General features: G+C 40.2%; 2 protein-coding genes and 1 long non-coding RNA gene across 11 annotated transcripts in view; 1 reads left to right on the forward strand and 2 right to left on the reverse strand.

Moving 5' to 3' along the window:
* MCCC2 (methylcrotonoyl-CoA carboxylase 2) overlaps positions 1 to 7,530 on the reverse strand; it is an 88,624-nt gene extending 81,094 nt beyond the window's left edge. For 2 of the 4 annotated variants that reach the window (XM_039545321.1, XM_039545318.1), the window contains exon 1: positions 5,762 to 5,926. In XM_039545321.1, the coding sequence (XP_039401255.1) occupies positions 5,762 to 5,911 (150 nt within the window). In that variant the 5' untranslated portion in view covers positions 5,912 to 5,926. Of the gene's footprint in view, positions 1 to 3,210; positions 3,230 to 5,761; positions 5,927 to 7,295 lie in introns of those variants that run through there. The other 2 variants (XM_039545319.1, XM_039545320.1) reach the window with 2 other exon arrangements.
* On the forward strand, positions 7,478 to 14,517 carry LOC120408422. The gene is made up of 3 exons (XR_005600679.1): positions 7,478 to 7,597; positions 7,927 to 8,043; positions 14,398 to 14,517. It is a non-coding gene; the product is annotated as an uncharacterized LOC120408422 (long non-coding RNA).
* Positions 11,776 to 25,734, reverse strand: part of BDP1 (B double prime 1, subunit of RNA polymerase III transcription initiation factor IIIB) — a 91,853-nt gene continuing 77,894 nt past the window's right edge. For 5 of the 6 annotated variants that reach the window (XM_039545314.1, XM_039545313.1, XM_039545311.1 and 2 more), the window contains 6 exons: positions 24,930 to 25,128; positions 21,921 to 22,137; positions 20,961 to 21,003; positions 18,797 to 19,079; positions 16,912 to 17,158; positions 11,776 to 14,627 (listed from right to left, as the gene is read on the reverse strand). In XM_039545314.1, the coding sequence (XP_039401248.1) occupies positions 14,502 to 14,627; positions 16,912 to 17,158; positions 18,797 to 19,079; positions 20,961 to 21,003; positions 21,921 to 22,137; positions 24,930 to 25,128 (1,115 nt within the window). In that variant the 3' untranslated portion in view covers positions 11,776 to 14,501. The remainder of the gene's footprint in view (positions 14,628 to 16,911; positions 17,159 to 18,796; positions 19,080 to 20,960; positions 21,004 to 21,920; positions 22,138 to 24,929; positions 25,129 to 25,734) is intronic. The other variant, XM_039545312.1, reaches the window with a different exon arrangement.

Consider the following 25,734-nt stretch of genomic DNA (forward strand, 5'->3'; position numbering starts at 1 on the left):
CAGTGCAATTAAAACTGCGATTAATCCTGATTAATTTTTTTTTATTTAACTGCGATTAACCAACAGCCGTAGTATAAGCTAAAGACACCAAGATGCGTATCAAAGAAAGAATAAAAATATCCTGGTGGCCTAGCCAACATCCCTTCTTTTAATAAAACGGGCTCTAATGTTTTTGGATGTGAGTAATCCATTAATCAGCTCATAATTACTTCCCTGTTTGCCAAAGAGTCACTGCACAAAATTATTAGTGCAGCATACCTCAGTAATTAAAGATACTATCCAACCATGTTCCAATCTGGCTTTTTAAAGACTCTAGTAAGAGTTGCTCTAGATAGACAGATAGATGGATAGATAATAGTAGACAAAGAAAGAAGACAATAGCTATTGTGCACTCATTCATATTGAGTTATCTTATTGTTACCCAGTTCAAAAATATAAAACTCTGCTTTAATATCAACAGAACCTCTCTGTTTAATTCTGAAAACGTAGAGTTGCCAATTAAGGTTAAGATTCCAACAGATATCTAATGAGTCTCACAACAATAAGGCTCTCTCAGGTCAACACAAATAACCTGACTCACTCCTTTAGTCACAGAAAGGGCACGAGGGTGGTGGAGGGGAAGAAGAAAAGAAAGAGATGAAGTGTGCATATGCAGGAAAAAAGAAAACACAAAGACAATTTTAATTTTAGTAAATTTAATTTCATACTACATCATACTCTGTCACAAAAGATCATCATATGCATTCTGAAGCTATTACTGGAAGATGAAAAATCAATTTTAAAATATCTTTACTGAAAAGTGAAAACATATAGTCTCAATACAGGGCTTTAAAATTTTGCCAGTCACCTACTAGTTAGAGCTGATATAAAAGATGTGTGGGGACCCATCAGCAAGATCCAAGGACACATTTTGATTACAAAATCCAGCTCTCAACCCCCCATACTAGCTCCTGGAAAAGGGTTCAAATTCTTAGCAGGGTACTCTCCGGGGACACTGCTTACATGTGCCATCTTTATTTATCACCCTTTGGCTAATGAGCATCTGATAAGATTGAAGCCTCTACCCTCAGCTGCTGGAAGAGAGAGTCTCTCTTTCACATACTACCACTCTATAGCCTACTGCAGGGGTCGGCAACCTTTCAGAAGCAGTGTGCCGAGTCTTCATTTATTCACTCTAATTTAAGGTTTTGTGTGCCAGTAATAGTTTTAATGTTTTTAGAGGTCTCTTTCTAGAAGTCTACAATATATAACTAAACTATTGTTTCAGAGTAGCAGCCATGTTAGTCTGTATCTGTAAAAAGAACAGGAGTACTTGTGGCACCTTAAAGACTAACACATTTATTTTAGCATGAGCTTTCGTGAGCTACAGCTCACTTCTTCGGATCCATAGAATGGAACACAGAGACAGGAGATATTTATACATACAGAGAACATGAAAAGGTGGAAGTATGCATAACAACAGGAAAAGTCTAATCAATTGAGATGAGCTATCATCAGCAGGAGGAAAAAAAACTTTTTGAAGTGATAATTAAGATGGCCCATAGAAAGTGTGAGGAGAACTTAACATAGGGAAATAGATTCAATTAGTGTAATGACCAACCATTCCCAGTCTCTGTTTAGGCCAGAGTTAATTGTATCTAATTTGCATATTAATTCGAGTTCAGCAGTTTCTCTTTGGAGTCTGTTTTTGAAGGTTTTTTTGTTGCAAAATTGCCACCTTATGTTGTCACTGAGTGGTTAGAGAGGCTGAAGTGTTCTCCCAGTGGTTTTTGAATGTTATGATTCCTGATGTCAGATTTGTGTCCATTTATTCTTTTGCATAGAGACTGTCCGGTTTGGCCAATGTACATGGCAGAGGGGCATTGCTGGCACATGATGGGATATATCATGTTGGTAGATGTGCAGGTGTACGAGTCCCTGATGGCGTGTCTGATGTGATTAGGTCCTATGATGGTGTCACTTGAATGGATATGTGGACAGAGCTGGCATCAGGCTTTGTTGCAAGGATAAGTTCCTGGGTTAGTGTTTATGTTGTATGGTGTGCGGTTGCTGGTGAGTATTTGCATGTATGTAAAGTAAATAAGGTTTTTAAAATGTTTATGAAGTTTCATTTAAAATTAAATTAAAATGCAGAGCCCTCCTGGACCAGTGACCAGGCCCGGGCAGTGTGAGTGCCACTGAAAATCAGCTCGCGTGCCGCCTTCGGCACCCGTGCCATAGGTTGCCTACCCCTGGCCTACTGGCTGCTGTGAGTATGGGGCATCTCCACAACCTTACACCTCTCGCTGCACTTTCCAGGCTCCTGAAGAGAATTATGCTTCATTCCTCTTTCAGCCTTTTTTTTTTTAATTTTATTTTAATCCCCTCACCTTGCAAATAGCTCCAGTACCTACTTCTACTGTTCACCACTTTCCTAAATAGTAAGTATACATTGCAATTGATTATTGCTAGTTTTACTGGTGTCACATGATTCCCAACAGCAAGCAAAAAACTGACCAGTCTTGTTAATTTCACTGCTCTGCTGCAGCAACTTGCACAAGAACTGTCAGCAGACTAAGGGAGCCAAAACTGCATTCAGTTCACATCCAAAAGATTCTCTTTGTAGCCTATTTGATTAGTTTTTTCTTTTATCATAGATTCAAAGGCCAGAAAGGACCACTGTGATTACCTAGTCTGACCTCCTGTATAACACAAGACATAGCACTTCACCAAAATAATTCCTAGAGCGTATCTTTTAGAACAGGGGTTCTCAAACTTGACTGCATTGCAACTCCCTTCTGACAACAAAAATTATTTCACCACCTCAAGAAGGGGAACCGAAGCCTGAGCCCACCCAAGCCCTGCTGCCCCAGGCTGGGAGCCAAAGCCTGAGTCCCAATGCCCCAGGTTGGGGGATCCTGTAACCTGAGCCCTGCCGCCCAGGGCTGAAGTCCTCGGGCTTTGGCCCCCAGCAGTGGGCTCGGGGTTTGACCACGGGTGGTGGGGCTGGGGCTTTGGTTTCAGCCCTGAGCCCCTGCAAGTCTAACGGCAGCCTGGCAACCCCATTAGAACAGAGTTGCGACCCACTTTGGGGTCCCAACCCACAGTTTGAGAATTGCTGTTTTAGAAAAACACCTAATCTTGATGTAAAAGTTGTCAGTGACAGAGAATCCACCATGATTCTTGGTAAATTGCTCCAAGGGTTATTTACTCTGACTGTTAAAAACTTACACTTCATTTCCAGTCTGCATTTGTCTAGCTTCAACTTCCAGCCACTGGATCGTGTTATAACTTTCTCTACTAGACTGAAGCACACTTATTAAACATTTGTTCCCCATGTAGGTACATACAGACAATAATCAAGACACCCTTTAACTTTTTTTTCTGTTAAGCGACATACATTTATCTCCTTGAGTCTATTACTATAAAGTATGTTTTCTAATCCTTTAATCGTTTCTTGTGGATCTTCTCTGAACCCTCTCCAATTTATCAACATCCTTCTTGAATTGTGGACACCAGGACTGGACACCATATTTCAGTGTCAGTCGCACCAAGTCTAAATACAGAGGTGAAATAACCTCTCTACCCCTACTTGGGATTCCTATTTATGCATCCAAGAATTGCATTACCCCTTTTGGCTACAGCGCACTGGGATCTCATGCTCAACTGATTATCAACTATGACCCTTAAATATTTTTCAAAGGCATTGCTTCTCAGATTAGAGTCATCCAGCCTGTAAGTACAGCCTATCTTTTTTGTTCCCAGATGTATACATTTAGTCATATTAAAACACGTATTGCTTTCTTGAGTCCAGTTTACCAAGCAATCTGGATCACTCTGAATCAGTGACCTGTCCTCTTTATTATTTATCACTCCCCCAATTTGTGTGTCATCTGCAAACTTTATTAGTGATGACTTTATGTTTTCTTCCAGGTCATCAATAAAAATGTTAAATAGCATAAGGCCAAGAACAATCCCTGCAGGGTCCCACTAGAAACACATCCATTCAAGGAAGAGGATGATTCCCCATTTACAATTACATTTTGATACCTATCAGCTTTTAATCCATGTTACAGGTGTCATATGAATTTTATATCATTTTAGTTTTTTAATCAAAATATCACGAAGTAACAAGTCAAATGCCCAAACTTGTAATCTCATTTTTTTAAAAATCAAGTTAGTTTGACAGGATCTATTTTTCATAAACCTGTGTTGACTGGCATTAATTATATTACCCTCCTTTAATTCTTTATTAATGAAGTCCCACATCAGCCACCTTTATCTTGTCCGGGATCAAAGTCAGATAGACAGCCCTATAATTACCCAGATCATCCCATTTACCTTTTTTTAGATATTGGAACAACATTAGCTTTCTTCCAGTATTCTGGAGCTCCCCCAAATTTTTAAAATGTTATAAAATGACCATCACACATATGTTTCATTTTTAAGCCTACAATAGTTACAACACCCCAAATCAGTGTAACTGTGATTAAGAAAAAATATTTTCTTTATTCTTTGTTTTCTTATGTGGTTCATTTGCCAGGATGCTATCTATAATCAAGTTTTACTCTTTCTCCTTTATTCAGTCAGTTGCCCCACATGTGTCTCTTTCTCACAGTATCAGGGAGATAAAAACCCTTTTTAAAAAAAGTGATTGAAAAACCACAAATATTGGCAGAGGGACTTGGAAACAGATACACTAGCTGAAACTAAACTCATTTTTTAAATTGACTAGATTTTGAGTTGACCACATCCCTTTAAATGCTGCATAAACTGACAATTTAGGCCATGAACTTGCAAAGGCTTAAGCATGAAAATAATTTTATGCATATGAATTATTGAATTCAGTGGGACTACTCTCATACATAAAGACACATACATAATGATCTTTGCAGGATCAGATCATTTAGCGACCCCTCCCATCCCTTCCACTTGCCAATGGTAGAAGGGTTTTTCAGGCCATGGATGAATATATCATACCAAATGGAACTATTTAGTGAATTTGAGACTTGAATATCTCCATTTTAATCCTAGTTCTATAACTAGAACAGTAGATCATTCTACCCTACAAAGCAGCAACAATAATACTTTTAAATCTTACCTTACGCTCTGAGCAAAATAATAATAAAAATTTAAAAAATAAAAGGTTGCTCTTAGCAGTATGCATTATTACTTCTACCATATATTTCTGAACTTTTGTTATATAATGCTAAAAGGACAAGCAAGATGTCACGCATTCTTCTCTAGAAGAAAACTGTCTTTATTTTATAGGAGTACTATACACATCTGTTGTTAATATGATAACTTCTAGATACAGCAATACAAATCTGAGGTGGCAGAAATTACAAACTAATTCTGAAATTACTGCACGGTTGAGATCTCCTGTTGACCTCTGTTTGAAGCCACACTTGCAAAATGGCTACAGGATCTGGTCCTTTGGGTCTTTTTCCAGAATTTAAATTTTCCTTTTCTCTTTTTAAAATTACCCCTCTGGTTTGTAAGATAGTTTACATTTAGAAGGCTAACCTGTCTTGCTGAATTTACAGCCATAAAGACAAATATTAGCTAAGGGAAGTGTGACCTTCATCATTCACCTTATGCCTTCTTGTGTTTGCAATGTTATCCCATGTAATACATTTGTTTCAGACTGTAAGTGCCTCATGGCAGGGACCTTGGCTTTTCTGTGTTTGTAAAACATCACAGACACTTATAGTGCTCTATAAGTAATTACTGCTACAAAAATGTTAACACTGTTTGCCACCTTACTGTTTGAATGACGTACCAGATGTATCCACGTAAATGTGCTTGTCCAGTATAGCTGGACGTACCTGGCTTGTGTTGACGTCCCATAAGAAACTGCTGCCAAAATACATGAACATTTGAAAAAACAGTGAAAAGTTTGTTTAAAAAAAAAAACTGAGTCAGGTCTCATTTTTAGTTTGAATTCTGAGGGCACACACAATTTAGTTAACTAAAGTAAAAATTAACTTTTTAACCCTTTCAATATTTCTGACTACTTTGGTTTATCATATATACTTACTAAAGTGTCAGTCAGCTATTTCTTCCTCAAATTTACATTTTGCAAAACAAAATCTAAGATTAATGGAAATCTTTCTATAATGTGTTTTTGTTTGGTTGGCTGGTTCAGTTTTTCGTTTTGTTGTTTGGGTTTTTTTTAATTCCAATGGAAACATTTTAAAATAAATGCATATTCCTCTGCAGGGTTTGCAACCCATATACTACAGCACTATGAATCAAAAAGTGAAATTGATTGATTTTCAGTGTTCAAGCTGGGGGAAAAATGAATGTACACAAATAGATTAATTAGTGAGAAGTAAACTGAATCCTAATATGTACAATTTTAAGTAATCCAAGTTTACTAGTACACAGCTTTGTTTGCAGTGTGATGAAGTTAACAATGCCCTTTTAAAATGATGCACAGATTAGCCAATTTACACCAAACCAAACTTCCCATCTTTTCCAAAATAAAGATATTTTTACAGATTTCCTCCTTGTTTTCTTCAGATACTGACTGACTTGTAAAAACATTGCTCACACCCTCAATTCACATTTAATTTCCAAGCAAAGCATTGCGTCCAGATTTCAGTACATCAATCAATGCCTTCTAAGACACACTAACTCTCCACAATTTGTGGACTTCAAAAACTCAGACATAGGTTAGGGGTTTGTTATAGAGGTGGATGAGTGAGATTTTGTGGCCTGCGTTGTGCAGGAGGTCAGACTAGATGATCATAATGGTCCCTTCTGGCCTTAATGTCTATGAGTCCACCTCTGTTTCATTAGTGAAGCTATCCATCTCCTGCACAAAGCCCATTTACTCGGGCTGTACCCAGGGGTCAGAATCTGGCCATTTGCCGGAAGAGATCCCTTTGCAGAAGAGTGGGAACTATGGAAGAAAGGACGTTTAATGTGCGCTCTTAGATTGGAAGCTGCTTGGAGCAGTGGCCACCTGCTCCTGAAAGCCCGAGGCGCTCCAGGCACCTAGTGGGCGCTACCGCCACCCCCATTATATAAATAATATGTTTGCGGGGAGAGGACAGGGACATGTTCCTCCACGTTTTCCCTTTCGCTGGGTCTCCCTCGGGCTGCATGGGGCGAGGGTTGAGACCACGTGTGTGGCCCTGCAGGGGAGCACTACACCGCAGGGCCCGGTGCACAGGCACCAGGGCCCCGGGCCGAGCTAGCCCGAATAGCAGGGGCCAAACCGTCCTCGCAGTTTTCAATGGGCGCAGGAGTCGGGCCCAGCCAAGCCCCCGAGCCCGGCCTGGTGGCGAGGCTGCCCCGGCCCGGCCTACCTGGTAGAGCGGGGAACCGGCGTCAGGCTGCGAGCCCACCGCGGCCACCCTGTCCCCGTGGTACGCGCGGGCCAAAGTCGCGGCCGGGCGCCAGAGCCGCAGCCCCAGCCGCCACTTCAGGCCCGCCAGCATCGCCGCACGGAAGCTCCAGGCTCGGGGGCGGGAGCGGCAGCTTCCCAGGCCTGGAGCCGGCTGCCCCGCCACTCCCCCCGCTGCAGCCAATGGAAAGCGCGGGGCCGAGCTGCGGCTTCCTCCTGCTGCTGAGAACTGAGCCGCCCTGCCGGGCTACGGCATCGGCCGGGGTAGGTCGGTCACCAAGGGCCCGGCCACCCCCTGCCCCGCAGGAGCGTGGGAGGGAGGGAGGCAGTAGCCCGGGTGCACCCGGCCCCTCACACCGCTGTCGGGCCCACTCTGAGGAAGGAAGCGGTCCAGAGACTGGACAACTTGGCCGTGGCTGCGCCAGAACTGCGCCCATTGAGCTGCAGCCCTGCAGCGCCTCGTGTACCAGCCCCTCGGGCAGGTGCGGGCTGTCTAGTGACCCAGCCTAAATCCAAGGCCTGCCAGTTACTAATGAAACTAATGTCTCTAAATCTAATGCCAGTTACTAATGATGTGTTTAATCTGCCCCTAGGCGGGGTTAGACTGAGAGCCTGGCCTAAACTCCCCTTACCTACCACTGCAGTCACAAATCAACTGGAGGCAGCAGCAGAGTGGAAGCCAGACTTAAAACATCAGCTAAGACCACAAGGTATTGAACAGACCCGTCTCAGAGACCTCTCACCTTCACTAGTTTAGGCATTTCCCCCACCTAACTGGTGGCTTTTGTGATGTAGTAATCTGCCAGCTTCCCAAAAGTCTTTTAGGGCTGTGCAGAGTAACTCTGGGATGTCTGTCTGTCTTGTTTGGTTATTCTGTGCTGTTAGAAGCCAAACAGTCCAGAAATTAAGACTTTTTCTGTGTCCATATTTATTGCTTCTTGTGGCCTTGGCTACACTTGCAAATTTGCAGCGCTGCAGCAGGGTGTGAAAACACACCCTCTCCAGCGCTGCAAATTGCGCCGCTGCAAAGCACCAGTGTGGTCAAAGCCCCAGCGCTGGGAGCGCGGCTCCCAGTGCTGTACGTTATTCCCCACAGGGAGGTGGAGTACGGACAGCGCTGGGAGAGCTGCGCTGGCGCTTTGACTACACTTAGCGCTTCAAAGCGCTGGAAGTGCAAGTGTAGCCAAAGCCTGTACAGAAACCAAACTGACAACAGTTGCTACACAGGTCCCTTCTTCCTGGGAGAAAGGGAGGGAGGAATGCATGCATTTAAAGTCTGATCATTGATCTTGCACAATGGCTCATTTGCATTTAACTAACAGTATTTAACATCTTGTTAGAGACCATTATTTGCATTACACAAGGGTTTTTCCCTGTTTGATAAGTTACATAGTCACAGACTATGCAAATACTTGCTATCACTTTATAACAGGGTATTGAGTGAGAACAATACATGCAGCATCCTTAAGCATTTTATAAAACACTAAACACATCCTTATGAACTTAAGATCTAATAAGCAAGAGTGGTTCCTAGCTATGCATCTGTAAGCTTTCAGTGAGGCATGGGGCCTTGACATGAGCTGACATCTGGTCTGCCAGCATCACAGGTGTCTGCTGAAGTTATTGATGAATGGTGTGAGAAAGTGTCTGACTGCAGAGAAGGAAATAAGGCTCTCATCCATAGAAACCTTTAGGAGATGATTGCAGAGTACCTTCATAGAAGTTTCATCAAGATCTCTCAGGAGGATTCAAAGGACATCTCTGGGTACATAAATTGCTCTGTATGCATCCTCCATCCCACCGTAACTGTAAAGGGGAATGAAAAGCTGATAACTCTACCTCTCTGTTGGACCACTACCTTTTCTAGTACAAGTAGATTAATGAAAACAATTAGTAGCTGCGTCCTAATAAGTTCAGGGAGTCATAACTGTAGTGGGAAATAAATTTAAACACTTACCCAAGGTTCCTTCCCCTGCAACTGGCTCACCAGTGCTCAATTGCAGGGACTGGCTCTACTGCAGTGGAGGTCCTAGCTTGTGGCACAGCCTAATCACCTGTCCCCCATACTCCTCCTCCTCACTGTTTGTGGCAGAGGCCTGTGACTCGGGCTTCTCGGAGGTTTCCACAGTGGCGTATAGGCTGGCAGTAGGGTCTCGGCCAAGTATGGCATGCAGCTCTTTGTAAAAGCAAGAGGTCTGCGGCTTGGCACCAAATCAATGGTTGACCCTGGCCTTCTATAATGCCTGCCATGGTTCCTTGGCTTTCATGCAGCACTGCTGCTTGTCCCTGTCAAAACCCTTTTCTTGCACCCCTGAGTAATCTACTGCAGATGTTGACATTTTTATGGCTGGTTCAGAGCTGTGCTTGCACAGCCTCTTCTCTCCACAGGCCCAGGAGATCCAGTATCTCCCCTCTAGTTCAGGCAGGAACACGACTGGAGTGCCTAGCTACCATGGGCAGCTGGGCCATTGCACACAATGGAGAGCTACTGGGTAGGCTTACTCAACTGAACAATCAAGAAAAGGCATTTTAAAAATTTACAGGGGTTTTAAGGTGGAGGAGGGGGCCTTCCAATCTACATGTCCCTGGGCAGTGGAATTCACAATTGTGACCAGAGTAGTCAGTGTCAGGCAATGTTGGACAGTCACTGGAGGACTGTTAATGTCAACACAGGTAATGCAGCATCTACTCACACTGCAATGACCTATGTACATCAACCCTGGCTCAACGCCACTCAAGGAGGCGGTTACTATGTCAGCATAATAGGGCACTTACAACAGTGGGAGACAACTGTAAATGTAGATATGTGCACAACCAGGTCAATGCAAAGCAGCTTACGTCAAACTAACTTTGTAGTGTAGATCAGGCCTAAGAGAAGGATGTTTATCCAAAGTAGTGTTTCAAAAGGGATGAGGAAGGTCATGGTGGGATCAGGAATTCAGTAGCACCTAAAGGATATCAGTGCTTTCCTTGTGACATAACTAGGAGAGCCTTCTCCCTAAGTTTATACACACACACACTCCTCTAACCTGTGTAGGTTAGTCACTTTGTCACTGACCCCTAGTACCTATCCTACTGGCAAATAACCTCCTCTGTTGCCATCAGGTAAGTGCAGATGTTGTATAAAACTATTGTCTATTGATATCTCTGGTCCAGTATTGGAAAAAAGCTTTCTTCAACTGGCAATTGGGTCCTGATTTTCCAAAAAGAGGCTGTTTCCTACTTGTAGTAACAAACTGAATTAGTTTCACATTGCAACAAAGTAAATGTATATTGCGGACAGTATTTTTCTGTTTTTTCCTTTATTATTGAAGATGTATTTGAATAAGATTATTTTCAGTTTTATCCTGAAGAGAAAGAATACCTTGATATTGTTTATTCCTACAGAAATGACTTGTAAAAATGCAGCATTATAAATTTGTTGCAGGAGTAAATAAGATAATGAGCTTGAGGGGACAATCCCTTAAATATAAATACTGTAGCTCTGGTAATTCAATATGGTAAAAATTAGTGAAACCTTTCAGCTGCTTTTTGTAATATTTTATATATGTATGAAAATCTTACGTATGTTTGTGTGCACGCGCACGCAAGACTTCCACAAATAGAAGTCCTTTTAAAAGAAGATTGAAAGTATCTACCTCTCCCTATACTGATTATCATATGCCCAAATGTAACATTGTTACAGAACTACTGGAGTACAGTCCAGTGCTTAAAAAAAGATTTTTGCATGATTAATTTTTCAGATGGAATTATACAAAATCAGATTATAAATTTATAGCATGGACTTCCACATTCCTCTCTTCTCCACACCTTCCGCCCCTTTCCCCCTGCAAAAAAAAAAAAAACACTTTAGAAGGGTCTGGGGACATGATCTGCCCCTAATATTTTTGTAATTTTAATGAAAAGTTAGTCGGGCTGAGGGACATACTAGCCGCCGCTTCCAGCAGCTCCCATTGGGCTGGAGCAGCGAACCGCAGCCACTGGAAGCCGCTCGGATGCGGCAGGTACACAAACCGGCCCAGCCCGCCAGAGGCTTTCCCTGCACAAGCGGCGGAACAAGTTTGGGAACCACTGGTCTTGAGTATTTACATGAAGAAAACATTGGAACATTTTTCATACTAGAAATATCAGGCTCTAAATTAAGTGGCGAATGGAAAAACTAAAGTTTTCAAAATAAAAAAATTAAATGTAATTTATAGCAATTTTGTAACATTCTTTTAAATATGCCAATCAAGGAATAAAATCTACTTTCCACCATTACAATAATGTAAGTAAAATGTTGCAAGGGTGAACAGATGGCAAAACATAGCATTAGTGCTAATGTGGGAATCTTAGCCATTCAACTCTCATTACCTTTAAAAGTTTATTCTTTTGGCTCATTATAAACTTGTTTATTGCTAAAAGCTTTGTGAAGACAACTCAAGTAAAATCAAATACACAAGTGATATAAAAGTATTTATTCACATAATTTACATATAGAACAGACTGCTTTCCTTGAACCCGAAAGCTTACACGTGAACAATATTACATAGGATGTTTGTCAAAGAACTCTTCAAGGAAAACAGTCCTTTGCCACATCTTAATAGAAATGATAAACCATTGATCAGTGGAACTTAACACAAGATGCTGTTCTGTTTCCTTCCATCACTATGACTTATACAACTTTCATATCCAACACGGAAAACACACGTTATCTTATCGCTCTAAAGAAATGGGATTCACTTCAAAAGAGACTGATAACAAAGTGCACATGGTTTGCTGTGAAAAAACAACAAGAACAAGGTCTGTTGTCCCTTCCATCGATTAGGGATAAATAAGGCACCATAAATTTTGTAGTGTCTTTATAATTTATGAAATACAAATTATTTTTGCCTTGTCATTTGAATTGCATCTGAAATACTATGAATGAGTATTTACCACTTTAGTAGGTACTTAGAGTACATTATTTTATAGCCTCCTCCTCCACAAATCAATTTTGAGAACATATTAGTGGGGGTGATCTAACTGGTTTACCTGATTCTAAAATGCAACATGCCCCATGTAACAATAACTAACAAAATATTTGCATACAAGAACCAGACCCTACAAAATGTACAGTAGCCTTAGCTACATGTATACAATGTTAATCTATTACTGCAATGTTTACAGCAGAAGGAGAAAAAACATAAAAATGGGTATTTCAGGTTAAAATGAAATAGTCAAACCATGAGACACTGGCCGGAAACTGGACATGTGATTGGATCCATTTGTACAGTCATTTTTTAAATTCAAGTTGTCATTTACTTGAAAAACAGGGGAAAACCATTCTATTGTAGGATAGTTTTCCCTTTCCACTGTAGCATTAAAATTGTAATTGCTTCTCACATTTAGCTGCTATAAAGTAAGTGATCTGGGCTTCTACTTTAATTATTCCTAATAGCGGGTCTATTTTTGATTATTGTTCCAGTCTTGAGAGCACCTTTAGAAGCTACAAGTCAAAAAATAACTTCTGAAAGGATAAAAATTCAAGTCTCAGCAAGTGATTTAAGAGAAATCTGATAATCATTATAATTAGAAAATAAATTATGGATTTGCTAGTAAATCACCATCTAACTCTACAGAGTAGATATTTCTTTGCAGAGGGTGGCAAAATCTTAAAAAACAGTTTGAATACCAAATTTAGCAAAATATTTTAAATTACTCTCTCATTAAGAACCATTTTCGTTTTGGCAAGACCCATTCACAAAATACAAATTAAAGATAGAAGCACAACCTTAAGTAAACAAACATATACTGTACTATGCATTTCTGATTGACCTGTGGCAAGTGAAGCTAGAGTAAAAAAATAACTGGTTTGAAAGGGTGTTCGGAACTGTTAAGGAACATAATTAGGGATATACTCATCTTGAGGTATGTGACATTATGTAAATCCCATGTTCTGAAAGTCTATTCTGTACCCTTGATCTCCAGTGGCGAACATTTAATCAAGGAGAAAAATGCAGACTTTATCTAAGTCTAATTTAAAATATCAACTACTTATTTCAAGAAGTCAAGACTTTAAGAATGAAAATATATTGATCTTTTAGAAGAATGCCTGATTTTAAGATTGAGACCATGTGACTCTTAAACTTGTCACGGCCATTTTTCCTCATTACATAAGTGGAAAATTAGTCTTCATGTGACAAACCTAATACCACCCTAAAAACTGAGTTACACTGTGCTAGTGAACAAAACTTAGACAGGAAACATGAGGAAAACCATTCTAACTTAACAATTTCAAAGTAGCAAATCCTCAAAGCATCCTAACTCAATAGTTCTGGGTTCGATTCTGCTCGCAGTTACTCTTGATTTATACCAGGGCAATTTCACTGAAGTCAATGGAGTTACATGAGTATATAAAAGACAGTGCAAGAGCAGAATCCAGCCTATTGTACTAAATATTTAATTTAGAAAGAAATCAGCATTTGCAATGGGAGATACGTTAATCTTTTTCTCACCCCCAAATCAGACAGATGAAAAAGGATTAACGGGATAGCATCTTTTAATAAATTAAAATTAAATAAATACAGTCTCATGTTTATCTCTGTACATTTAAAAGGGATTAAATATTTTGTTTTTAATCAGAGCCTTTAAGCTTATGTACCTGTGAATTTGTCATTACAAAAATACGTAATTTGGAGAAGACTATAAAATAGCCAATAATAAAAAACATTTCTATGTATTTACTACACTAAGCTTTTAGAATTGCTTCTTTATCTATAGAGATAAATATGAAGGTTAATTCTCCTACCTGGAGTGGAACTTCACAAAAAGAAGTATAGCAAATAACTTTTATAACCAGCCCCACAAGCGTCAGCATTATGATTTAAAGGGATATCGTCATGTTGATAGTCATTCATTCATTGCACTTCTAGAAAGTAGTCATGCACCCAGCATCTGCATCTTGAAAAGTTACAGTGTAAGCCAACAGCTACTGTTTAGTCTCATCATGCCAATTTAGTTCTTAAATGTTTGAAAATGCTCAGATCACCCAGAATGAGAAAAACTGATTTTGTTTTCCAACAATGCTTGTTATTCTCCATTAGTGAGGCTGGTAATAAATTAGGACTAAGGAAGAACAAAGGAGAATTCACAGCAACTCATCTATATACAGTTCTGCTGTTACACTGCATTCTTGGATCCCAGAGGTTTATTCTGAATCATCCACCTCCATAAAGATATCACTGAAAAAATATTCCGAGATTCTGGTTGGCTCCTCTTCTTTCTCTTGTTGTTTAGTACAGGAAGCTTGCGTCTCAGAAAACTCAGAAGAAACCTACAACAAAATAAAAGGCTGCATTTACAGGTTTGAAATCTACTGAGATGTGTTGTTTCTCATGCATCGATGCCTCAGCTTGTGTACAAACTAGAGTCTCCTGGTAAGTTTCAGCACTCACTTAAAATGTAAAAGCAATAGGCCTCCCACTACCGACATCATAAAGATTATTTCCCCAAGCAAAATTGTTTAAGAGAATAATTTGGGATACACCAAGTAAACTGTAGTACAACCATCCTTCAAATCTTATATTCATTTACTCGGTCAAGTAGATTAATTTTAACTGATCAAGCTATTACCTGTAACAATTATTCTTTAAAGATATAAAACGTAATGGAATCCTACTCTTGAGTGGATGCCCTGAGCATTTCTGCTAAGGTAATAATGGAAATTTGATCTCAAGCAACAGTGGTGAGTAAACTTGTACAGAGAAGACCATGTGGCTGCTTTGCAAATTTCATAGATATATACCAATCAGAGGCAGACATGCCTCTCACAAAACATGAGATGACATAACCCTCAAAACAGAGTTGTCAGGCTGCTGCAGCAAGACACAATCAGATATGGTTCTCTTGGAAACAAGCACAACATAGTGTCAAGTAATAAAAGCTGTGTGGACTTTGAGAGATTTAGCATTTCCAAATAAAAGCCTAAGGACCTTTTCATACATAGTTTTGTCAGGAAGGACATTCAAGTTAGCAGGAAATGTTGGCAGGACAAGTGACTAAGGCAAATCTCCAAAACCACCTTTGGGAACAATTTATTGGGGATTTAATGGGGGTTTCAAACAATTATCCTTATCTTGTGTTTTAGATATTCAAAGTGCTTTACAAACATTAACATTAATTTTCATTACGATTTTGAAGATAGAACAGTTCATTTGCAGACGGCTCAGTGCTCCAGTGTACCAAGGACCACCCAGATCTCAAAACCACTGAGGCAACCAGCTGCTAAGACATCAAATTTATACACATTCTGCGCCTCCTCAAGGACTATTGGTGGCATAGATGCTATTGGTAGGTTAGGTGGAAGTCTGATGAGCTGTACCTAGGACTTGAACACAATCAGCTAACGACTCATTCTCTTGTTACTGACAGAGCTTGGTGCTTCAGCAAAAGGTGATGCGTTGGTTAATGAGTGTCCAGCAAACCAGCAGCATGTGCTTAGACACTAAGGTCATCTTTGTGTGTGACGTAGGGATCTAGTTCTCTGCTTCTGTGGCATAGGACAGAGTTAGTGGCCTATCACCTTTGCAGCTGGTGGCGAAATCACAGTCTTGTTATCAAACCTAAGGTCTTAACTTTAAGGCCTTTGAAGACTGAGCTGGCTTCATATCAGGCTATAACAGATGTCACCATGAGCCATCAACAGATCTTTCTGGGACTGACTCATTTACGGTCATGGTGAAATCTTACCTCACAGTCAGCCAGACCTGGTCATTTCTGAGGCAGACACATGAATCACATCTCTGGAAGTTATGGTGAAAACATACACAAACATTTTTAAAGAGCAAGGCAGTTGGTCTGGTCTACACACAAACTTGCATTGAAATAACTAAATCTTTGTTATTTTGGTATTTGCAAGTCTGTGTGCAAACACTTATTTTGGGATACGTGTCCTGTTTCACTTTTGCTTAATGTGGAAAATGTAATGTGACCTCAAGAGATCAGAACAGATAATCTGAGGAGATTTAATATTAACAAACACAATCTCCTCCTTAGGGAGAGGAAATAAACAGTACAAATGAGATGGGATGTAATCAAGCAGCTGCATTTTTAACCGTTCAGTTACAGCTCCCCCCTATGCTTTGCAGGAAATATAAAACTACACAGCTGGCTCCTTTAGGTAAAGTAGCAAATGGGGAATTTTTAGAGACGTGGTCAGCTCCCTGGGTCTGCTCTCCATCTTTTGTGCTCAAAGCAGTGACCTCATGTTCCTGATTTAAGATAGAAGAAGTGGAGACAGAAACTGGGAGAAATAAAATATCATATAAAATGAAACAATGCCAAAACTTAAGATGCCTTTGCTGTTATTAGAGCATTGCTCTAAGAGACTCTCCAACATTTAAAAAAAGTTGACATAATTATGTTTTTTTCCTATCATTCAACATAGTCCTTTTGTTCAGCTTCACAGCATACAGATAAGCAAAAAGAGTCCACAAATCTATAAAAGAATGTCACAGTGATCACTTCCCGCACGTGTGTGCGCGCACACACACACAGTTATCTCCTAGTAGTGCTTTACATTTCATATACATATGATGTTCAGAAGTAACTGTATGTACCTGAACTGCAGCAGTGCCTATATTCTCACATTCAGCAGATGTCAACATGCTTGTAGAGGGAAGGGAACAGGACTCTTGAGTGTCTGTACTGTTCTCAGCGGATGGAGTGGGTCTTTTTAGACTTCGCTTTGAGGCAGCTATGAGAGGTTTTTGGAGTCTCTGTCTATTCCCTTTAGCACCCTCTCCAGGTTCAGCATTACTCGATTTGCAAATTAAAGATAAAAATCCCAGAGGTCTTCGGCCAGCCCTATTCAAAAAACACAAAAAATAATAATAAAGTTTCAAGGGTTATATAAATATTGTCAGCTTGCTCAACGAAAATGGAGTAGAAATATTGTTTGTATTTAATGAGAGTTTGACTTACAATCTAGTAGCAAACTTTTATAAAATTATATGAAGATGATTAAAACATTCTAAAATAACTAATTTGGAATAGGTTAAATCAACCCCAGGATTTTATTTTTTTTATGTTTTGTTTTTTTATTCTCTGAATTGGAAAAATATCAACATTTTTGCCAGATTATTTAAGCAGCACAGAGTTGAGAAAGCTCCCTGTAGAGCTGTAAAAGCCTTCAACAGCCTCCATGCCAGCACAATGTGGGAGATGGAGCCTACCATTCACTACTCAAGAGTGGCCAATATAAGCTCCCAGATCTTTAGGCAAAAGATACTCTTAGAAACAGGAACAGCTGCAGAGGAGACCTGCCAGCTTCTCACCCACAAAAGAGCAGGGAATTCCTTCCTGTGTCATTTCCACAGGCCTCTTCTAATGCACCACATGAAGGAGGAATCCTACTCTCCCAAGGGCAACCTAGAAAGCATCCCAGAATACAGAAGGAAGACACTCCTTGGAGCAGGAACAGCATCATATCTTCACTCTACCAACATCAGCACAGCCAATCACAGTGAACTGTTACGTAATGTTAATTCAGGAACAAAAAAGTTGGGGCAAAGGCCCAGAGTCACTTTTTAGATTGTAATCTCTAAGGCAGGGACTGTCTTTTTCTATGCGTGGAGAGCACCTACATATTGTGGTTGACACTGGAATACAAATAAGCAACAACTAAACCCCACACACCACAATGATGAGAGAGGAGGGGAGAAATCATCAGGGGCCAATAGGCAATGGTAAATGTTACTAGGACAGGGAAAAGTAGAGAGTTACAAAAAACATATGACTGTAAGGAAAGTAAAATGGTGAGTAAATAAGTGATGCTTAGAGGAACAGAACTAAAAGATAAGGGGAAAGGTAAATTAAAAAATATAAAAAGGAACATACGAAGGAACAAAAGTCATGCTGCATCTTCTGTTTGTTATCTAGACTGTAAACTCTGTGGGGCAGTGACATGTCTTAATACAGCATTAAAGAACAAGCACACTGAGCGTATTAACTGCTATTACTTAACTGAAAAATTCAAAGAAACATATGTTTATACAGTATATTACAGCACAGGATGGGGCAATTAAAATAAATGGTTTATTAAAGCTACCAATCTGGTTTTCTCAAGTCCAGATCCTAGTGAACAGAATCTACATCACAAAAGGCAGCTGTGTTGGCTGTGTAAACAGAGAAGCCAAATACTTAATAGGCATGAGCAATCTGTTCACTGAGGTATATTGCCAGAAAAGCATGGGACAGCATGAATCACCATCAACTACGCTGTTATCATTCCATGGCTAGAGTATTTCAAATTCCACAGCTGATCTTTTCTAGTTTTTTGCTGAAGAAAAGGATGGACAATGTTCTAGTGTAAGGGTTTTTAACCTGGGATTACATCTATCCTGCTTTTCCCACAATGCTAAGTAGAAGGATCACCATGTGCAAGTCCTGATAAGAAGGGGGTCTTCAGAATGAAAAGGCTGAGAATCAATGTTCTAGAAATACCTTAGCATCGGGCTTCTTGAAAGGGCAGCTGTGCTTCCAACATGTCCCAAACGTCCAGATTCACCAATATCCATAGAACTTTCTTGCTCATTTGCTTCTTCTTTTCCCTCATGGTCCATTCCAGACACCAACTCATCTGAACACTTGCATGCCGATTCCTCAACTGGTATAGTTCCTAATTTCTGAAAGGATTCAGATTGCCCTCTTTCTGCAGTTTTAGATACAAATATAGAGGTAGGTAGTTTTTTCTTCTTGGAAGTTTTCATTTTTTCAGAAATTCTCCCTTTCAGTGAAAAAAATATTAAGCATAAATGGGAAATTTACAATTCTCATTGACTGAACTTATACTCTTAATATTTTTATAATATTAGTATTCTACATCATGGTCCAAACTAGTGTGGTGCTGGTAGTAAGAGACGTAGTGTTTTAGGGCTTTACAATTGACACTAGTGTTATTTTTGTTTGTTATTTAAATAAATGTGAGCAAGCTAAGTTTCTCAAAAGATAATAGTTAATTTTTTAAAATATGTCATATTTTGGGCCTGAAAACCTTACCAGATCACACAGACATTAGAACTGGAAAAGATCAGTTAGGTCATGCAATACACCATCTCCTAGGGCAGAATGCTCCCTATTATACTTTCTAGGGCTTGGCCCCATCACCCTGAATTTTTCCAAGATATGATCTCCCATAATTTCTTTTGGGAGACTATTGCACAACTTAAAAGTAGTATTATGAAATCCCCTATAAAAGTGCAAAGAGCTAAACAGATCTCACTGTCAGGAAATTTCTGCTATTCAATCTACTATTTTTTTCCCCTCAACTTCATTCCACTTTTTACAGTTATATCCCTTCTCTTTGCATTAGCTCAAATATTATGTCTCCGATGTATAGGCTAGTCCTTCTTTCAGTTAAAGCCTTTTAACTAAGAAACACATATCTGGTTTCTTTAGTCTTTCCTCATCCATCAGTCCCCTGTTCTTTTTTCGGTTGACCCTCTTGGAACCCCTTCCAACATGTTCACATATTTTTAGTAACGTGACCAAAAATAAAATCACTGTTGTAAGTTGTATAGAGAGGAACTATTATTCCTGATATGATGCGTTTTGTGCATGGAAGCTGTAGACCCGATTCAAAGCCCACAGAAGTAATTGAAAGTCTTTCCATTGACTTTAATGAGCTTCACATCAAGCCCTGTATTATCCAGATTCTTTATTCAATCACAGAGATATTAAAAAGAAAGCATCTCCACTATATTTATAAGGTCCCACAAACATTTTGCATTCTCTCTGCTGGGACTTCATAGCAGGTAAGACAAGACCTCTGCTGATCTTGTTAGAATTGCAAATGCACAAAAAGATAGTTTGGCATAATACAGATCATCAGTTAATTGCTCCATTCAAAACAGGTGGAAACATATTTGCCAAGGAAAACAGCAAAATTGGTAGTAAAAGAAATCTTTGCCAATTTAAGAGTTAAGTTAGCTAAACAAGGAAGATCAGAATACTAAACAGTTTTGCTTCAGTATCTTTAAATAACAATGTAACAACTCTTCCTCTAATTGACAATAATTCAGTATGAAAAAGACCGCACCAATCAGCGTGAAAGAGAGATATGTTCTTTTGACAGATTCTAAACTTGGTCGTGGCAAAAATCCCTAACCAGGTCAGCTAATTAACAACAAATTCTTTCTGCTCTGTATCTGAGATCTTTCCTGTGGCCTTTATGCACAAGTTCTAAAAGGTACATTGAATGGGGAATCACTTATATATATATATATATATATATATATATATATATATATAGTATCTTTGCTGGTTAATTTTTTTTTTCTTTTAAACCCACCAACCATTAAAAAAAACAAAAAACTTATTTTTAGAAATGTACAAATAAGAGGCAGCTCTTAAAATTCATGAAAATCATCTTATTTGAGGCTCCAACTATAATTCTGTTTTTGAGGCCAGTTGAATTATAACATGAATATACAAAATTTTGCTAGGCACCTAATCCCAGTGCAGGTCATTGGCAATTAAAGTGAATAGAAGACAATTTTCCCCTTATGAATACATTGCCGCAGGTAGGATTAGTTAGCAAAACAGCAATTAATGTTAGCTACCATTTACAAGAGACTCCATATGCAATAGATCTCAAAAATTCACCTACCAGCAATTTTCCTTGGAGCATGTATTGATTTAACTGAAGACTCCTGTATTAAACAACAATATTTAAAAGTCAATTTCTCTACTTCAAAGAAAAAGCACAGTGAAAGTTAGTACAGAAATAAGATTATACGTTTACAGATCTTAAATCAACTAGGGACAAATAATAGGAAGGAAAAGGTCTTCAACACTCAGGAACGTGATGGGACCCCATGTCACTTGTGACCCCTAGTGTTGATTGAAAAGCAGGCTTTCAGGGTACTACCAGAGAGCCATGACAGGGGCCTCAAGTTCAGAGAGCATAAAAGCAAGGAAGCTGGGGGAATTCACAAGGTTCTTACTGGAGTCCTTGACATCACAGTGTAGAGATCCCCACACCTCAAAACATTGTACTCAATAGCAAAAATACATGCAAGTCACTCCCAATAATTTGGTCACCTCACAGTATGGGAAATTTGTCCAGCTTCCCTTTGCAGCTAGCATTTTATGGCTAGTGCCCCAGTGAAGAGGGGTGGGGATATTTCTAGCCACACAGCTTTTTCCTGTAATGAGTTTCCTGCAAGAATCACGATGCTCCCTTCCCTGAAACAAGACAGCCACGTGACCAGTATATGCCTGAAACTTCCCCTGCTGCAAGTGCACCATCAAAAAAAGTGAAAGTGGGTGAATGCACAGAAACAATTAGCAAGCATATCAAGTTAAAAGTACAATGGAAAACGGGGCCCATGGGTATACCCAAAGTGAATATGGAAACTAGAACCTAAAGATTATTTAGCAGTCCCACTGTTTGAAACAAAAAGCAACTTACAGCTTCCATTTTGCTGCTGAAAAGCTTCTTGGCAAAATTTCAAATGAGGTAATTAATCTAGTTAATACAGTCATTACTTTGAAGTCAGTTAGACACTTCAAATTGCACACCTTTCATAGTATGCATAAAACGGTATTTCCTGAATTAGTATCTGACCTTGTAAGTATTTGCCAGATTATCCTCTGCTGAGGTAGAAGGAGTTCGCTTGGCAGGAGGAGTGTCACTTTCTTCAAGATCAATAGCATGCCTTTTCCAAGATGTCTCATCCAAATTAGTAAGTGTCTCTATTGATGCTCTCTGCAGTCCTTCTGTTCCTGTACAGTTGTCTAAAGAGGTGGCAGCTTTATCATCTGTAGTGGTCAGTGATCCAATGCTGTATTTATAAATACCATTGTGAAAAGTTACTATCTTAAAAAAATTAAATTTAAAAATCAAATGTGTAGTGTATACAACAAAATTATAAGATGATTAAGGAACAAATCTTTGCTTATATTCTTATCTACAACATGTACCGCTTCAAACCCTTTTAGGTTTTTATCATTTAGATGATAAATGCAAGTTTTTGTTTTGTTTTTTTAAAACCACAAGGAACTAGGAATTCTCATGACATCTTCGGTCAATCTTTTCAAAGAAGATCTTGTTCTTTTCTTTTAACATTTTGTTTAATTTTCTGCTTGAACTGTATATTTCATTTTACTCAGTCTAATAGCATATTTTCTTTAATATGCCTGCTAAGATTTCCATATATGAAACACATCTAGAGTTAGTAGGTGACTTGTATGTGAAATATCACATACTAGAAGATGTTTTTGCTCCAGTGAGTTGTAGAAAAGAACAATTACTTTTTAATAAAACATGTATTTTGAGATCTGCATTTTGCTGCACTATCCCTGACCACCAAGGGGAATGGGTTCTTCCTGTCAGTTATAGTAGATAAAAGATACAGCTATAATCATGTTAGCAATTGTCAAATATAATTAAACTCCATTTCCATGAGAACATAAATCAATCCATGCATTACTATTAACTGCATTTTACTGTAATGGTTACAGTATTCTAGATGCTCAAGGTATTTATACTTGCAGCCTCGTCTCTATTAGATTTCCACTGCACACCCTTGGGGGAGGAGGATAGTCCAGTGGAACAACCAAGACAAAATTGGCCTGCCACAGAAGGGAATTAAGGGAGCAGGGCGAACCTACAAGGACACAGGTGGACTTGAGAGACATATTCCATTACAGGCCCTCAGTAATTCTGCCTATCATCATCAAGGGCTAAACAGGCAGTAATTCCCTGATGCAGGAGCTCCAGAGCCACATGGCTGAGGATCCTTCCTGAAGGGGAGGATCTTCAAGAGAGAGAGGAGCAGGCTTAACAGCTGAGCTTACAGTGCCATTTCGGGGCCTAAGCTCAGTTTCACACATGCTGTGACATGGAAAGAGAACTATACATTAAGAAAGCATGTCGAAGTTTTAAAAGTGTATTACTATGTTATTCTTAGGAAGATTTCCCTTCCTCTTAACTTACAGTATATTGTTGTAACTTACTATGCGTACCTTTTGTTGCAATATTTCATGGAAATGTGAGACCTATTTCAACAAGTGTGATGTGAAAATATGCAATGTCATATTAGATCAGGGTGGGCAAACTACGGCCCGCGGGCTGGATCTGGCCTGCGGGATTTCCCCCTGTGGTGCCGTGGGTCCCGCACCGCTCTCAGAAATGGCCAGCTCCACGTCCCTGCAGCCCCCGGGCAGAGGGCTTCGTGCATTGCCCTTGACTCCGGGCACCACTCCCTGCAGCTCCCATTGGTCGGGAATGGGGAACCGCGGCCAATGGGGGCTTCGGGGGAGGTACCTGAAGGCACAGCAAGGGCAGTACACATGGAGTCCTCCCCCCTGCCCCCCGAAAGAGCCACAGCACTTCCTGGAGTGGTGCGGGGCCGGGGACAGGACAAGCATGCAGAAAGCCTGCCCCGGTTCTGGTGCACACTGCTGCCACCCCAGAGCCACTGTGGCGCTGGGCCAGTGTCTGAATCCCACCTGCATCCCACCCCCCAACTCCCTGCCCTGAGCCCCCTTCCTGCACCCCAACCCCCTACCCTGAGCTCCCTGCTGCACCTTGCACCCCTGTGCACCCCAACCCCCCTGCCATATCCCACACCACTCCTGCACCCCAACCCCCTACCCTGAGCTCCCTGCTGCACCTTGCACCCCTGTGCACCCCAACCCCCCGCCGTACGCCACACCACTCCTGCACCCCAACTCCCTCCCCAGAGCCCCCTCCCGCAGTGTGTACCCCTCCCCTGAGCCCCCTCCTGCACTCTGCAACCTTCCTGCACCCCAACTCCCTTCCCTGAGCCCCCTCATACACCCTGCACTCCTCCTCTGCTCCAATCCCTTGCCCTGAACCCCTTCCTGCACACCATGCCCCCTCCCACACCCCACACTCCCTCTTGCACCCCAACCCTCTGCGCCAGCCCTGCATACAATTTCCCCACCCAGATGTAGCCCTTGGCCCAAAAAGTTTGCCCACCCCTGTATTAGATCAATGTAACAGGCATACTCAAACTCTTTGTTGTTTTCCTGTACTGCTGTAAGCTTAGTCTGACATCAGTTAAATAATTTTGTCTGTCTTTATTCAAGGAAAGTATTATTAATCAACAGAATGAAAAAATTAAAACAAAGAATTCTTATCATGTTCTGTCATTTTCACCGAAGTGTTCCAAAAAAGGTGAGACCGTAAAAAATCTGGAAAAAGTGATTTAGCTATGGAGTCCAAAGTACTTTAGAAAATATAAAGGTGCTCAGATTTATAATTTCCATTACTTTTCACCAGAAATATTCAAGTCAATATAGAACTATGCTTTACAAGAGTCCCACTAAAAGAAAATTCAGGTGAAAACTAACTATGGTGCTGCTGGCACATGACCAAAATATTTAACAAATTAAAACACAGCAGATTTACATAACTGATTTATTGCTCACAGAATCACGATCATATTTCACTTGTTTTAGTGAAGCTGATAAATGAGCCAGGAGTGGTTTCTCCTGCATTTCTTCTTTTAGTTAGTTCAAATGTATTTAACTTTAGAGGCTCCAATAAGTTAGCCTGAGAGGCTCAGAAATAAATGCACATTTATCTTGTAATATATTGATCATTTACCTCTGCTCTCCCATCACATTAGCTAAGCCTGTATTCACTGGAGTGAGAAGTATGGGGGCTGGCAGCAATGGTTCCAAAGCTTGTTCTAGTGACACAGATGCATCATGGTACTCTCTCGAGTCAGCTGGAATTTCCACCAATGTTAAAATAAAAGTCTGTTCCTCCGCCTCCTCTGGATATTCATTACCACTTCCATTCACTACCAAAACATGTTGAAGACAAGAAACAGATAATTAAACCCTACAATTTAAAGTGTACTATTTAAATGCTAGCAGTTGTGTGTTGTATCATGCCCTTCTCCACAATTAGTATTAGGTTGTCACAGTTTTTTTCTCAAGCCAGAAAAGGCTGGGAGTATCGTGGAAACATGCTTGGCCTCTTCAGGGAGAGAAGGAAGTAACCTAGCATCGCTCTATAGTGATCCTTCTAGCTGATTGGGAGCTGTGTTTTGTGTCTGAGGAGAGCCCCAGCCAGTACTCTTCACTCAGAAAGATGAGCACGATAATAAGCAGACGCTCTATAAGCTTGTGCTTCGTTAATTAAAATCAGTCAAGTCATCCACTATCCACAAAGATAAGAACCTAATACCACCACCAGTGGCTAACAATTACTCGTTTAGTTAAAGCAGCAGAAGCTTGTTATTTTGGCAGAAGTCCCAGGTTCTAGTCCCACAGACAATCCTAACATTCTACAAGTCCATATTTTTCCAAGAGTCAAACATTAACAGATAGATAGCAGCCAATTGCCACCAGTTAGGATGAATTTAACAAGAAGGCAGTTGAAGACAAGGAATCAGTTTCCAAAT

The sequence above is a fragment of the Mauremys reevesii genome, linkage group 6 (assembly GCF_016161935.1).
Source record: "Mauremys reevesii isolate NIE-2019 linkage group 6, ASM1616193v1, whole genome shotgun sequence".
NCBI lineage: Eukaryota > Metazoa > Chordata > Testudines > Geoemydidae > Mauremys > Mauremys reevesii.